Genomic DNA, 15,756 nt, shown 5'->3' with positions numbered 1-15,756 from the left:
TTTAATTTTTTTCTTATAAAATTGATTTAAAAAAAAATAAAAAAAATGGCCAACGTTTGGATTTTTTTTTTTTTTTTTGTTAGTTTTAGGCTTTTTCTAGAAGTTTGAGTTTTTTTTTTAAAAAAAAAAAAAAAATTTTTACTAAGGGTAATTTCGTCATTGGGGGAAACATTGACAATTTTTGATAGTTTGGGGGGGGACATTGTCAATTGAGTGGTAGTTTGAGGGGGTTATGTGAACTTTCCCCTAATTTAGTAAAGCATTGGGTATCTACAGTGTTTCTCAATGTAATAAGAAGCACTGTAGATACCCTTTGATGTAAGTTAAATATAGGACTTTTGATATAGGTGTGTTTTTATATATATATTTTTTTAATTTTTCTTAAACATAGGAAAGTGAATGGCATATTGGGCATCTGGTAGTGCTCTTACTAGTAATCCCTCTCTCTCTCTCTCTCTCTTTAGCCCCCCCCCCCCCCCCCCCCCCAAAAAAAAAAAAAAAATCAAATAAGCCTTCAAAGCATTAAGGAAATTACAATGGAATGTTGGTGTTGTCTCCATCCTGGATATTTTTTTTTAAAAAAAAAAATTATTTCTTCGGTTTCTCATATTTATTATAGAAAATAATATTCACGTAGAATCCTGAAAAACGATAGCATTTCTTTAATAATAATATCTATTAAATTAATAATAATAATAATAATAATAATAATAATATACTTTCTTTTTCTAAGCAAACAATGAATGGGTACTAATAAATCAAAATACTGGAAAAGGGGTAGGATCTACAATAACAAATCCTAAATGAAAATTACAGTGTTAAAAATACAAATAAAAATAAAAAATTAATTAAAAATGACCCAGTCCTCTCTAAAAGGATTGCAAAATGCAGTTATTAAAGCAAAACTAAGAGCCACATAAAAGGGCAATAACACTTTTCAAGTCCCCACAAGCAAGCAACATATAAGACGCCCAAATAGTTGCTAGTGAATGAAAGACATTGATGGTTTCTGAAAAGGATCCGTCACAAAGGAGTACTTTAATTGTGCAAGGATTAATAAATTCAACTTGATAGTATCCTATTTGGAGTGCAATTAATTGATTTACAGTTGTGAGAGGCCATTGTTAATGTTGATGCAGTTGTCACGTTTAGTAGCCTTTGACCCTAAATTATGCAAGGAAAACGAGGATATCAGCAGTGGTGCCGCACATAGTGGGGGAGGACAACAACACCACATCTGGTGCTTAAGTTAGACTAGGAGGACATTAACAAAATAAATAGGAAATCATTAAGAACATACTAAAAATGAGAAGATAGAATATGTCATATGTCAATTCTCCCCCCATAGATTTTATAGCAAGCCTGATGGTTTAGTTTAGGGAGTGATTTCATGTGCCTTTGAGGGAGTGTCTCCATTAAATGGTGAAGTAATGGGAGGATTTCATGTGCCTCACTTGGTGGGATCGGGATTCTCAGAAATAGCTGAGAAATTGCCCATCAATTTTTTAAAAAAATTTTGGCCATTAAATTTTATCCAAGGGTCTATAAGACGCCATGTGTCTTACTAATTAAAAAAAATATTTTATTATTTAAATTATAAAAATAAAATATAAGACAAAATAAAATAAAAATATGGGTGGCCGGCCACCACAATTTGAGCCATGGGGATCGGTTGGGGGTGGCCTGGTCCCAAGGGGTGGCTTGGCCATCTTATAGGGCTAAAACCTAAAAACCAAAATCATATAAGCCTTCAAAGCTTAAAGGAAATTACATGTGACCCATTGTGTTCTATTGGTATTTTTTCAATACTATGTAGATATTATTTAAAAAAAAAAAATAGAAAAAAAATTTAGTCCACCAGTTTCTCTTATTACACCCCTTCAACGACTTGTAGCACAGATTTTTTTTTTTTTTTTTTAAAAAAAAAACATTTTGCGCCTTAAAAATCAAACTCAAAAGGCACAGGCGGGGGAATTTCTGAGTGTGAAAAACCCTAAGGGAAAGAGAGAGAGAGAATGGGGCACAACAACAAGGAACACCATCAAGCAACGGAGGGATTGGTGAACCTCTTCACAAAGGCGAACCATGATCTCACGGTGGTTCAGCACAGGCTTGAGAAGGAGTTTCAACAGGTGTATCCGGACAAGGTGAGCATTTAATTAGTAAGAAAGAATTAAAGTTGTGAATCTCTTTTTTTTTTTTTTTTGGGGGGGGGGTGTTTGAATTTCATGCTCAATTTCGACACAAGGTCAGGTTTGGTTGCTGAGGAAACTGTAAAACGTATAGCTATGGAAACTTGACGCTTCTCATTTTCTTTTAAAATTTTCTTTCTAAATTTGAATTGCTTTCTTTCTTTCTTTTGAATCATATATTTTGGAAACAGATTATTTAATTCAGTCTGTCTTTGTAGTCGTAGGCACTGTTTGATTGATGGGAAATTGCGGGGAAACTGTTGAAATAGCGAACTCTTCGTCTTCAACATTTGGCTTCTAAAGATAATATTTAATTCATTCTTTTTGCCAAGAAAAGCAACGAGTAATATGAGTTTTGGATGATTTGCCTAAAAATTATAAGAAAATAAACTTCAAAGGGTCTTATTTTCTTTACTCGGTGGCTCATTTAAAATCTATATTATTCATTCATAGAGAAACCAAGTAATTGTTAATGTGGGCCTTCCGATTTTCTTGTTCTTTCATCTGGTTACATAGAATCTAAACAGCATAATATTCTCATTTTATTGAACATTTTTCGTTTGTTTTTGGGTATTACTCAACATGTCGTTATGATGAAGGAAGTTGAACTTTTGAATGCTGTCTACAGGCAAACCCGATGAAGTTGGTGTCTAGGATGAAGAAGATACAAGAAGATCTGTTGACGTTGAAAGAGCAATGTCATGAACTTCTAGCAGCCAAACAGGTACTTTCTTCTTTCAACACTTTGGAGGAAGAGATAAGAATTTGTATAATCTGGGACTGCACAAACTCGCATCCTGGTTTTGGGAAAATGAGATCTCACTAAAAAAAGAACCGATTGTATGAAGCGATGAGTGGGGATTTCTATTCTATGGTTTTCAAACCAATGAATAAAAATCTGGAAGAAGATTAGAAAAGAGAAGGAAAACGTTTTTTTAATTAAGTCTTAGAACTTTTTTTTTTTTTAAAAAAAAAAAAAAAAAAAAAAAAGTTGAGGAGGGAGTGGCACTCTGAAGTTGATTGTGCTTACTGATTTCGTTTTCAGGATTTGATTGATAAGGCTCGGACCACTCTTGTTGGGAATAGAAGTTTACTGCAGCGGATGCAAGCATCTGTGGGCATCCCCCTCGCCAGTGATTCCGATGATCCAGCATTTGCTAACTTCAACCAGGTACTTTTAGTCCTCCGATTTGTTTGGGTGGAGTCCATTTGCTTGAAATAATGGAGTCCTTGGTAGTAGAAATCAGCAACTCACCCACATGTTTGATGGTCAAAATGAATTAAACCTAATTGGAAGGTGAAAGGCATACATCATGAGAAGTTTTGCATAAGCATTGACTGGCTCTGTTGTATTGAACACTGCATTTGGACTGCGCAACTTTTACTCTTTTAAGTATGCTCTCACTATCTTATGATGGCATTTGAGTTTTAATTACACCATCATTTTTCAAAGTTGGGGATTTCATCTCTATGTGATGCCCAAAAATGTTTTAATTGTATTTTTCAAAGTTGGGGGTTAAACTGTATTTTCCAAAAAAAAATATATCACTTGGAAGGTTATTTTTTTCCAAGTGGTGTTTGGAGTGTTTGCACCACTTGCCAGCAAGCAACCAAGATTGAAAACATGGGGAGGCTTTTCTTATTAGCAAATATCCATACAAAGATGTTTGGGTAACTTTGTTCATGCTGATAAGGCCTAGAGAAATTGATTTTATTCATTGATTCTCAGCTCATCCACATACGAAGTGTTGGAAGACACACTAATCACCTTTTTGATCTTTGAAATATGCAGATCGTTGATGAGTGGGCAGTTCAAGTGAGATCAAGGACAGGTAAGGGTGTATAACTGCAATTGATTTTCAAATTTCTACAAATTATACTGATGGGAGCTGATAGGTGATCCTACTTAGACTTGATTTTCTTCTTCAGCATTCATGATGGAAATGGTTTAGTTGAGAAAATTGTTTTCATATTAGATGTAAATCAACATGACAAATGTAAATTTCTGATAAAAGAAAAGGATGGCAGGAGGTTACTTCTTTGCTGTATTCATTCCCTTATTTTAGATCTTTATTTGAGCCAATTTAGTTTCAAGATTTATTAAGGCACAAGCACTTTCATGAGAAAAAGGTTGGGCAGCGATGATGGGGGTGGGTAGTTAAAATGATCTCTCAAGATACAACCAAATTCGTTTTGAGGCCATATTCAACAAGGGCTCAGCCTTGCATTTGTGATCCATTCTTGTGTGAGTTGGATTAAAAGGCAATGTTTCTTGTAGGAATTTATGCCTCTAAGAATTAACCGCCTTTCGTGATGTGCAAGATGGGTGGTTAATGAGTTACTGATGACAAAAAACAGCTAGCAAGTAAGTGTTTTTTTTAGACTATGTATTGAACATCTTATTTTTACTATCTCAGGGGATGATGATAGGCATGAATCGGATTCTCAGGATATTAACAAATTACTCTTCTCGGCTATAGTCCAAAGCAACTGAACATGCTGGAAAGGGTTGGGTGCCAAGCATCATGTTCCAACCTCCATGCACTTATTTGAAATTAGGGAACAATAATGTAAAGACTGTAGTGTGGCCAAAAATTTGTGTACATTATTTGATATTGATTTTGTTGAATTCAGTTGATTTCATGTAGTACTGGATTATGAATGATAATGCATTGTACTTGAAAAATTCTTGTATTTGTTTTAACTTTTGCTACAAAATTAATTTTGATAGGTTTGGCACCACAAGGGCTTTTAAGTCACTTTCACAAGGACTGATTTTACATTTTCTCCTTAAAAAAATTACAATAGTCTACAAATACCTTTACCACCTAGTGAACTAATAACTTCTACGAATAATTTACAGAAGAAAGAAATCATGTATGCCATCCCATTGCGGAATTCATTGGGTGCATTCTAATACATGATGGCCATATAAACATGTCGAATAAGCAAGAAACAATTGAGAAACAAGTTCATTATGCCTGGAATTGATTGTACCATCAGAAATGTATTAATTTCATCCGTCAAGAGGCAAAATGGGTAGAATGAAGCACAAATGAATTAAAGGTGTTCCAATTCTTGAATTGACTGTACCATTGGAAATGCTTGCATCACTCATCCATATGCTCAAAAATCCACTATCTTTACATATTTCAAAAGCTTATAATAACACCGCTAATGCCGGCACGTCACCGCCGTCTCCACCGCTGATTTTTGGGTTTGTTGTTTTTATGTTATTTTCTATGTATTTCTATTGTGTTTTTTTCTTTGGGCTGCTCATTTTCACCATATTTTAGTGCATGCTTTCTTGTTGTAAAGCTGACTTGTTGCATTTGTTGTTTAGGTTTTTTCCTTTCTGGGAACTTTGCCTTTGTTAACTGCTGTTCATGGTGGTATCAATTCTCTCAATGGGTCAGGTCATTTATTTGACCCATTGCCAATAAATTTAGGTGTATTTGCACTTAATGATGGTTGTTTTAAGTGTTCTGTTTGAATTATTCACCCTTTATTTTTATTGTTATATAATTTTCCCTTTCCCTTTTCCTAAATTGGACTAGAAAGAAAAAATAAAGGCTTATAATAACAAAGCAATGTCTTTTTCTAGTGACATATCCTTATATCAACGAATGTAACTTGTCTACAGCAATTAAGGAAAAATGATTGACTGAGTTTGAGTTTGTGCTGCTTGGAGGAAATGTCAAGTATCCAAAGGATTTGCAAAACCAAATAGCTTCAAGTATTTTGAAATAAAAGACAGGCCTTAATGGATCAGTATAACCATGACAGGACAACTATAATCAATATCTCGGAGCCAGTAGACAAAGAAGCATGTAAATAATTATCAGCAACTTCCTCATGTTGAAATGCTAACCAAATAAATTAAATAATTATCGGTAAATGCAAATTAGTTTCACAGTCCAATGTCCATACGACCCCAAAAAGCATTAACAGTATATCATAAACATGATACATTCCTTTGATCATAGTATTCATAACATTACTCCATAGTATTTATCACATAGATGATGAATTAATTTAACTGATGAAACACTTAAAAGTTTAACTTGGTGGGCCAATAAGCACACAACCATCAAGAACCCCAAACTCCAAATGAACAAATATTCTACAATAACTCTGCATCAACAAAATGTTAAAATAAATCTAAAAAATAAAAAATTAATTAATTACAACACAAGTTTACGACTAATTGTAAGAAAAGATTACACAACAATAGTCCTAAAGACATGGAAATAAATATCACCTTAATGACTTACAACACATATGAAATTTGCCCTGCATGTTGAGGAATTTTAAAGCTCATACAGACTTTTGAAAAAAATCTTGTAAAATTTTATCTGCCTGATTAGTATACAAGAAGTCCATCAAAATGGTCGTTGTGTTTGCATTTGCCAAGAAACCCTTGTCAACCATTATTTTGAGATATTTCACTACCCATGATGTCTCATTATGTTGCAAGAAGCCTTGGATGATTATGTTATATGTGAAATGGTTAGGTGAACAACCGTTCTCTTCCATTTTCTCAAAAACCTCCCTTGCTTCATTTAATAGTCCCTCTTTGCAAAGCTCTTTGATCATTATATTGTAAGTCCGAACATGAGGTTGCAAACCTTTGGTAGGAAGACTATCAAAGAGTTCTTTTGCAGTCGTAAGTTTCCCAACATTACACATACCATCAATCAAAATGCTGTAAATCACAATATTTAGGTGTACCTTTTTTTTCTTCCATCTCTTGAAACAATATCATTGCCTTAGAAAAGTGTAGATTCTTACACAAGCCATCTAACAAAATAGCACAAGTTTGGAGATCTGGATGTTGGCCACAAACTTGCATCTTATGGAGTAGCTCTAACGCAGTCTTAGGTCTCCCAACTCAGCAAAATCCTCCAATGAGAGTGTTGTAAGTGACAACATAGGGAAAAACTCCCTTCGTGGACATTTCATGTAAGAAACTCATCGCCTCATCAATTCTTTTATTTTTAAAATATCCATGGATCAATATGTTATAGTTAACAATAGAAGGCGAATAACCCTTTCAAACCATCGTATTAAATACTTTGACAGCTTCATCCATTCTATTTTGCAAACAGTAAGAATCAATCAAAGAATTGTACGTAATTGTATTAGGCTCTACGCCTCTCTGAATCATTACATCAAAAACTTTATTTGCTTCTTTCAACTTCCCCTCTTTACCAAACGCGTCAACCAATATGTTGAATGTACGCACATCAAGCATGATTTTCCTTTCCACCATCTCATTCCATAATTTAGTTGTCTCTTTCCACCGACCGAAATTGCATAGGCCCTGAATTAAAGAATTGTAAGTGAAAATGTTTGGCCGAATTCCTTTGCTTGTCAGTTTAGTGAAAAAATTCAAAGCCTCAGTTACCAATCTGTCCTTACACAAACTATCAATGATTGTATTATACAACACTACATTAAGTTCAAGATTTCTTTCTTCCATCTTTCTAAACAACACAATAGCTTCATTGGTCTTGCCTATTTTACAAAAACCATTCATTATCGTTCCGTAGGTAATTATATCAGGTTTGTAGTCCATCTTTTCCATTTTGTTAACCAACTTCACAGCTTCAACAATTCTACCCTGTATAAAGAGCCCATTGAAAAGAGTTGTTAGATTTATACAATCTGGTTCAAAACCAAGTTTCAAAATTCTTGCTAAGATAGAGAAACCGAACTTGAGCTGGTTCAAATGACAGAAGCAATTAATCAAAACGCCCAGAATATAATTCTGCATCTATCTGTCACAAATTTCAAGAACTGATTGGGGCTTTCCACATTATCTCCGCCACTATTGGTAGAACTACAACTACGACAGTAATAATGAAAATTTAGAGCATGGAAAGAAAGCCTTACATGAGAATAATGATTGAAGAAGAAAGCAAGAGAGTTTGTAGACTTAGAAGTCGTATCCATTTCCTGATGTAGCGGAGGAAAAGCAGAAGAAGCAGGTTAGACAAACTTTCACCAGGGCACACGACGTCGTTCTGTCAGCATACCGAAGTTGTCAAAAATGTCCCTTTGGATGGTCTTTAATCAACCATATCAAGCACACGTGTCAACTTCTCGGCTTTCATTTGGATTAATCAACTTGGTACTCTTTGTTTGTGTTTAAGATTTGATAAAAGCAAAATCTTTTAAATTGATCCATGTTTTTTAATCATATTGGCGTGGACGTACAAGAGGGTGCAAGAGCTTTTTTATTTTATTTTTTAATATTATAATATGTTTTTAATATGTATCACATGGAATATTGGAAAAATATATACATATAGTATTTATTGTTGTGTACAGAATTTTGGTTGAGCTAAATAATGCCCAATTTCAACATATCAGACATACCTCTGGTCTTGCTCATGCACAATACAAAATTTGGACACTATGGCCCATAAGTTACTTAACAAAATGGGTATTAAGTATTCTCTCTATTTCTCATTGTACTTTCTTCGATTCAAAGGGAATAATCGAAAATAGGTCATGATACTCTACTTTTTTAGGCGAAATGGAACAAATTAATTTCATAGTTCAAATTTTATTTTGTAATTGTAAATCATCGTTTTTAAATAGCAGTGACATTATATTCATCATGTGTCAATATAATCCATTAGATTTATGAAATCTAATCCGAATGACAAGACAACTTTCCTATTGTCACTTAAAATAGAGAAGTGCATTTGAAATTTACCCACCTTAAGTTTCCCACTTAAGGTGGATAAATTTATTCGGTGCGTTCTAATACATGATAACAAATAGGAAACAAATGAAAAACAACTTTATTATTCCCTGAATTCATTGTACCAATAGAAACGTATTAATTTCATCTGTCAAGATGCAAAATGGGTAAAATGAAGCACAAATGAATCTAAACGGTTTGACCTTTTGTGCCAATAAAAAAATCTAAACGGTTAGGTATCTTGAAGGATTTGCAAAAACAAATAACTAAGGAATTTTGAAATAAAAGACAATGACCAATACCCTTTAATGGATCAATATTAAAGTTTTAAAAAAATAAAAATAAAATTGATTGTGCAGTGATGATCAAGCTGTTATGCGACAAGTTAGTTATTTGAAACAAAGAGCCTGCAAGTAACTTCATTACCATGAACATCATGACAGGACTAAATCTTAATAGAAACAACAAAAAGAAGTGATAACCAAATATTATACCTATTAGTTTCCAACTCCACTATCCATATGACCCCAAAAAGCATAAACAATCTCAGCTACAAATATGCATAAAGAATTCACTGCCTTATATCATAAAAGTGATACACATTAAAGAAGTAGAAAGCTTTCACACAGACTTCTTTAAAAAGTCTTGTAAAGTTTTATCTGCTTGATTAGTAATCAACAAGTTCATCAAAATGGTTGCAGTGGTTGCATTTGCCGAGAAACCCTTCTCAACCATCATTTTGAGATATTTCACTACCCATGATGTCTCATTATGTTGCAAGAAGCCTTGTATGATTGTGTTATATGTGAAATGGTTAGGTGAACAACCGTTCTCTTCCATTTTCTCAAACAACTCCCTTGCTTCATTTAATAGTCCCTCTTTGCAAAGCCCTTTGATCATTACATTGCAAGTCCAAACATCAGGTTGCAAACCTTTGGTAGGAAGACAATTAAAGAGTTCTTTTGCAGTCGTAAGTTTCCCAGCATTGCACATACCATGAATCAAAATGCTGTAAATCACAATATCAAGGTGTACCTTTTTTTCTTCCATCTCTTGAAACAATGTCATTGCCTCAGAAAAGTGTAGATTCTTACACAGGCCATCTAACAAAATAGCACAAGTTTGGAGATCTGGATGTTGGCCACAAACTTGCATCTCATGGAGTAGCTTTAATGCAGTCTTGAGTCTCCCAACTCGGCAAAACCCTCCCAGAAGATTGTTGTAAGTGACAACATTGGGAAAAATTCCCTTCGTGGACATTTCACGGAAAAGAATCATGGCCTCATCAATTCTTCTGTTTTTACAATATCCATGAATCAATATGCTATAGCTAACAATAGAAGGTGAACAACCCTTTCGAACCATCGTATTAAATACTTTGACAGCCTCATCCATTTTATTTTGCAAACAGTAACCGTCAATCAAGGAAGTGTATGTAATTGTATTAGGCGCTATACCTCTCTGAATCATCATATCAAAAACTTCATTTGCTTCTTTCAACTTCCCCTCTTTACCAAACATGTCCACCAATATGCTGAATGTATGCAGAGTAGGCATGATTTTCCTTTCCACCATCTCATTCCATAATTTAGTTGTCTCTTTCCACCGACCAAAATTGCATAGGCCCTGAATTAAAGAACTATAAGTGAAAACGCTTGGCTGAATTCCTTTACTTGTCATTTCAGAGAAAAAAGTCAGAGCTTCAGTTACCAATCTATCCTTGCACAAACTGTCAATGATCGTATTATACAACACTACATCAAGTACAAGATTTTTTTTTTCCATCTTTCTAAACAACCCAATAGCTTCATTGGTCTTGCCTATTTTACACAAACAATTCATTATGATTCCATAGGTAACTGTATTAGGTTTGTAGCCCATCTTTTCCATTTTGTTAACCAACTTCACAGCTTCAACAATTTTACCCAGAATACAGAGCCCTTTGACAAGAGTAGTAAGAATTATAGAGTCCGCTTGAAAACCAAGTTTCAATATTTTTGCTAAGATAGAGAAGCCGAAATCAACCCGGTTCAAATGGCAGAAGCAATTAATCAAAATGCTTGGAGTATAATGATTGGGAGCAATTCTTAGCAGTTCCATTTCTTTAATAAGAGAAATCACGGTTGAGTGATGCTTCATTCTTGCAATTGCAGTCAGCAATTGATTAAAATCCACGATGGAAGGCAAAGGGCGCATGCGAAGCATTCTATCAAACACGCCTAAGGCATCATCAAGATTCCTAAAGCTTCGAGATCTGCATCGATCTCTCACAGATTTCAAGAACTGATTGGGGCTTTCCACAATATCTCTACCACTATTGATAGTGTTAGGAGAGGTAGCACTAAAACTACGACAATAATGAAAATTGAGAGCATGGAAAGAAACCCTTAAATGACAATAATGATTGAAGAAGAAAGCAAGAGAGTTTCTAGACTTAGCAGTCGTACCCATTTCCGGAAGAAGCAGATCTGATGCAGTGGCTCTGCTCAAGAGAAATAAGCAGAAGAAGCAGATCTGATGTAGTCGTGGCTCCAAGAGAAATAAAGAGAAACTTTCGCTATCTGTCGAAGCTTTCTGAAGAGAAGATGGTGAGGTCTGGGTTCTTATACATCAGAGTACACGACGTCGTTTCTCTCGGCAGACCGAGTTTTCACTCAAGATCTCTCTTTTTTTTTCTAATTACTCAAGATCTCTCTTTGGATGATCTTTCTAAGTTCTAACCATACAAAGCACACGTGTCAATTCTCATGTAATCGTGATTTTTGTATTGCAACCTTAATTCATCTCCGCTCCAATCTGCAACTCCTCTGTCTGAGAGCCTTCATCTCCATAAGCCCCCAACACCACAATGACTCTTCCTCTCTCCGATTTTAGATTTATCATGAATTCATGTTTCTCACTTCACTCGACTGAGTCTTTTTTTTTTTTGGATATTTTCAACTGTTAGTTCTTGAGCGCGTATTGTCTTTAGGACATCGCCAGCAGATCCTTCGCTTATTCAGGCTTTCGAGGCCATTGCCACCATGTCTAACAGCTCTCTCTCTCTCTCTGTTTCTTGTGTGATGGTGATTTCGTGTTTGGCTGAATAGAAAGTGAGGGAAAATGAGCGTGTGGAATAATATCATCTCGCTGTCTTCCTCCTTGTCTCTTATAACGATTAAGTTTTGCTTGGAAGAGGAGAAACTTGTTTTTTTTTTTTTTAGTAAGTAATTCCCCCACCAGGCGGGGCAAGGGGAGATTCGAACTGTGTTTCTATTGATTCTAGCAATCAACTTTTCTTTTTCTTTTGTGAAAAACAAAGAAAAAAGATGTAGCTTTGGAAGGATTGAACTGTGTGTATTTAGTTGCTGAGAAAGATGGAAAGACCATGAAGGAAGGAAGCTCATGAGAAACTGAATGTATATTTGATCCTGTAGAACTCACACATTTTGCCACCAAGATATTTAATCATTAGTGAGTCTCATTCCTTCCATCCTTAGTGAGTCTCATTCCTTTTTCGTGCGTGCCAAAATAAACATTTGTTGTTCAATTATCAATGCTAATTACTTTCTTTCCCATATTATCCTTAACTATCAAAATTAATGTGAGCAAAATGAACGTGTATTTTTCAATTTTCGATGAATTTGATACGGGTAATTGCGGAAAGTTACTATCAAGAGTGTGAGTTGTCCTTGCATTTTTGGGGGATTTGTTTGATGGATATAGTTCTTTATGTGACTCTATTACTGAGAATTGATAGGTAACATATGTCAAGCAATTTTAGGTAACAGAAATTTACTGCAGCGGATACAAGCATCTGTGGGCATCCCCCTCACCAGTGATTCCAATGATCCAGCATTTGCTAACTTCAACCAGGTAGTTTTAGTCCTCCAATTTGTTTAGGTGGAGTCCACTTGCTTGAAATAATGGAGTCCTTGGTAGTAGAAATCAGCAACTCACCCACACGTTTGATGGTCAAAATGAATTAAACCTAATTGGAAGGTGAAAGGCATACATCATGAGAAGTTTTGCATAAGAATTAACTGGCTCTGTTGTATTTAACACTGCATTTGGACTGCGCAACTTTTACTTTTTTAAGTATGCTCTCACTATCCTATGATGGCATTTGAGTTTTACTTGCACCATCATTTTTCAAAGTTGGGGATTTCATCTCTATGTGATGTCCAAAAATGTTTTAATTGTATTTTTCAAAGTTGGGGGTTAAATTGTATTTTCAAAAAAAAAAAAAAAGATCACTCAGAAGGTTGGTTTTTTCCAAGTGGTGTTTGGAGTGTTTGCACACTTACCAGCAAGCAACCAAAACATGGGGAGGCTTTTCTTATTTTAGCAAATATCCATGCAAAGATGTTTGGGTAACTTTCTTCATGCCGATGAGGCCTAGAGAAATTGATTTTCTTCATTGATTCTCAGCTCATCCACATATGAAGTGTTGGAAGACACACTAATCACCTTTTTGATCTTTGAATTATGCAGATCGTTGATGAGTGGGCAGTTCAAGTGAGATCAAGGACTGGTAAGGGTGTATAACTGCAATTGATTTTCAAATTTCTACAAATTATACTGATGGGATCTGATTGGTGATCCTGCTCCGTCTTGACTTTCTTCTTCATCATTCATGATGGAAATGGTTTAGTTGAGAAAATTGCCTTCTTGTAGGAATTTATGCCTTTAAGAATTCACTGCCTAGATGGGTGGTTAATGAGTTACTGATGACAAAAAACAGCTAGCAAGTGTTTTTTTTTTTTTTATAAGACTACGTATTGAACATCTTATTTTTACCATCTCAGGGCCAGGGGATGATGAGAGGCATGAACATGCTGGAAAGGGTTGGGTGCCAAGCATCATGTTCCAACCTCAGGCACTTAGAGGATTTGAAATCGAGAAGTACTACACATCCCAAATTTTCTTCCCAATAGTTGATTCCTAAATGATGTGTCACTATCTTATGAGATTTATTATTTTGGAAAATGTGTCACCAACTCATGGGATGGTGACACATTATTTGAAAACCAACTTTTGAAACAAGAATTTGAGATATTTAGCATTTCTCTTTAAAATTTTGGAACAATAAGGTAAATACTTGTGTATACATATAGTATTTATTGTAGTGGACAGAATTTTGGTTGAGCTAAATAATGCCCAATTTCAACACAGAAGACAGAGTCTTGCTCATACACAATACAAAATTTGGACTCTATGGCCGATAAGATACATAACAAAATGGGTATTAAGTATTCCCTCTCTATCTCTCAATGTAGTTTCCTCGATTCAAAGAGAATACCCGAAAATGGGTCATGATCCTCTCTATTTTAAGCGAAATGGAAAGAATTAAATTCATGGTTTAAATTTTATTTTGTTATTGTATATCATCATATTTAAATAATAGTGACAATATATTCATAAAATAAATTTCTTATTTTACTTAAAATAGAAAAAAATCATTTAAAATTTACCCACCTTAAGTGGGAAACTTATGGTGGGTAAATTTATTCGGTGTGTTCCAATACATGATAACAAATAGGTGTGTTCCAATACATTATAACAATAATTGTCATAATCGTCCTCTGCTAGGGTTTCACTCGAAGGCGATCTGAGTTAAACTCTGGTGTGAATGAGGGTTTGTCTCCTGTCTGATTCTGACTAGGAGGTTGCGGTTATCATGTTTTCCCAAGGGAATTGTGGGCACTCACCGGCAGACCATAGGGGGGAATCTATTGGAAGAAATTTCCCAACAGAAGGAGAGAAGAAAGGAATTACGATCACGGATGAGGACATTGAAGAGGCAAAGCAGCGTGGTACAAACTGCCTAGTGGCCCGATACTGGTCGGAAAAGAAGTATAACAAAGAAGCTTTCAAGACAGTCCTTGCCAGGCTTTGGCGTGCAGTTGGACGGGTGAGCTTTAGGGAACTCCAGGATAATCTCTGGTTGATCGAATTCTCAGATGGGGAGGATAGGAGCAGAGTTATGGAAGGCCGGCCCTGGTCATTTGAACGTCAAATTCTGGTTTTACAAGAATTTGATGGGAACACTCCACCATCACAGATGGCTTTTGATCACTCCCCTTTTTGGGTGCAAATTCACGATATGCCACTGGTATGTATGACCAGGAAAGTGGGTACCAGAATTGGCGAATCCCTCGGGACTCTGGAGGATATTGATGTGGAGAGTGATGGCACAGGCTGGGGGAGATCCCTTCGTATACGGGTCAATATTGATCTAACGAAACCCCTTGAACGATGGCGAGAATTGCACTTAGGAGGAAAAGTGATAAAGGCTAACCTCCGCTATGAAAAACTGCCAATTTTCTGTTTTTTCTGTGGCTGCATTAACCATGGAAGTAGAGGGTGCATGGTGAAACGGGGCCCCAGATCAGGCACCAGAGGTGGCGGCAGGGAGTGGGGCTTATGGCTTAGAGCGGAGGAGGCCGGGAAAGTCTCTGACTGGGGACCTACGGCGAAGGCTTCGGAGGAGGGGAAAACCCAGTCACCGGACGATCAATTTCCAGACGGTGAACAGCAGTCGTCCTCAACCCCTGTTTCGGCAAGAGGCGGATATTCTGGGAAAATTAATGCAACAAAGGCCCCAACCACGGAGGAAATCGGGGATGATCCTGACAATTTCCAAACTAAACAAAAGGAGCGCCATGCATTTATGAAACGTGATATACGGAAGGTAACGGAAGGAAGTTTTTTCAAACGGAGTGACTTACCTAAAGTGGACAAGGCGGCAGGTCGTAATAAGGGGATTGAGTCAGCTGGGGGTTTGCAGAATGGGCTAGGAGAAATGGGCTTATTGAAAGCACAATGTGGCCCAACACCGATGTCAAAATCCTCACCTGATGGGCCAGGGAA

The 15,756-nt window shown here is 35.9% G+C and overlaps 2 protein-coding genes and 1 pseudogene across 3 annotated transcripts; 1 reads left to right on the top strand and 2 right to left on the bottom strand.

Moving 5' to 3' along the window:
* The first annotated feature begins 1,991 nt into the window (after positions 1–1,991).
* Positions 1,992–4,864, top strand: LOC132190528 (spindle/kinetochore-associated protein). The gene is made up of 5 exons (XM_059605547.2): positions 1,992–2,147; positions 2,821–2,916; positions 3,238–3,363; positions 3,985–4,024; positions 4,610–4,864. Exons 1-5 carry the CDS (start codon positions 2,016–2,018, stop codon positions 4,684–4,686), a joined length of 471 nt encoding a protein of 156 aa, XP_059461530.2. The 5' UTR covers positions 1,992–2,015; the 3' UTR covers positions 4,687–4,864.
* Positions 4,865–6,509: 1,645 nt separating this feature from the next.
* LOC148583560 (uncharacterized) lies at positions 6,510–8,147 on the bottom strand (annotated as a pseudogene).
* A 1,162-nt stretch (positions 8,148–9,309) lies between these two features.
* Positions 9,310–11,547, bottom strand: LOC132189979 (uncharacterized). Of its 2 annotated transcripts, XM_088510412.1 has the most exons (2): positions 11,352–11,547; positions 9,310–10,530 (listed from the first exon to the last, which is right to left on the bottom strand). In XM_088510412.1, exon 2 carries the CDS (start codon positions 10,477–10,479, stop codon positions 9,526–9,528), a length of 954 nt encoding a protein of 317 aa, XP_088366538.1. In that variant the 5' UTR covers positions 10,480–10,530; positions 11,352–11,547; the 3' UTR covers positions 9,310–9,525. The 2 variants fall into 2 exon arrangements, with proteins under 2 accessions (XP_088366538.1, XP_059460826.2); XM_059604843.2 differs by having other exon boundaries at positions 9,310–11,547.
* Positions 11,548–15,756: the final 4,209 nt, after the last annotated feature.

The sequence above is a fragment of the Corylus avellana genome, chromosome 9 (assembly GCF_965113065.1).
Source record: "Corylus avellana chromosome 9, dhCorAvel1.hap1.2, whole genome shotgun sequence".
In the NCBI taxonomy this organism is placed as follows: domain Eukaryota; kingdom Viridiplantae; phylum Streptophyta; class Magnoliopsida; order Fagales; family Betulaceae; genus Corylus; species Corylus avellana.
This window is presented reverse-complemented; position numbering and strand designations above follow the sequence as displayed.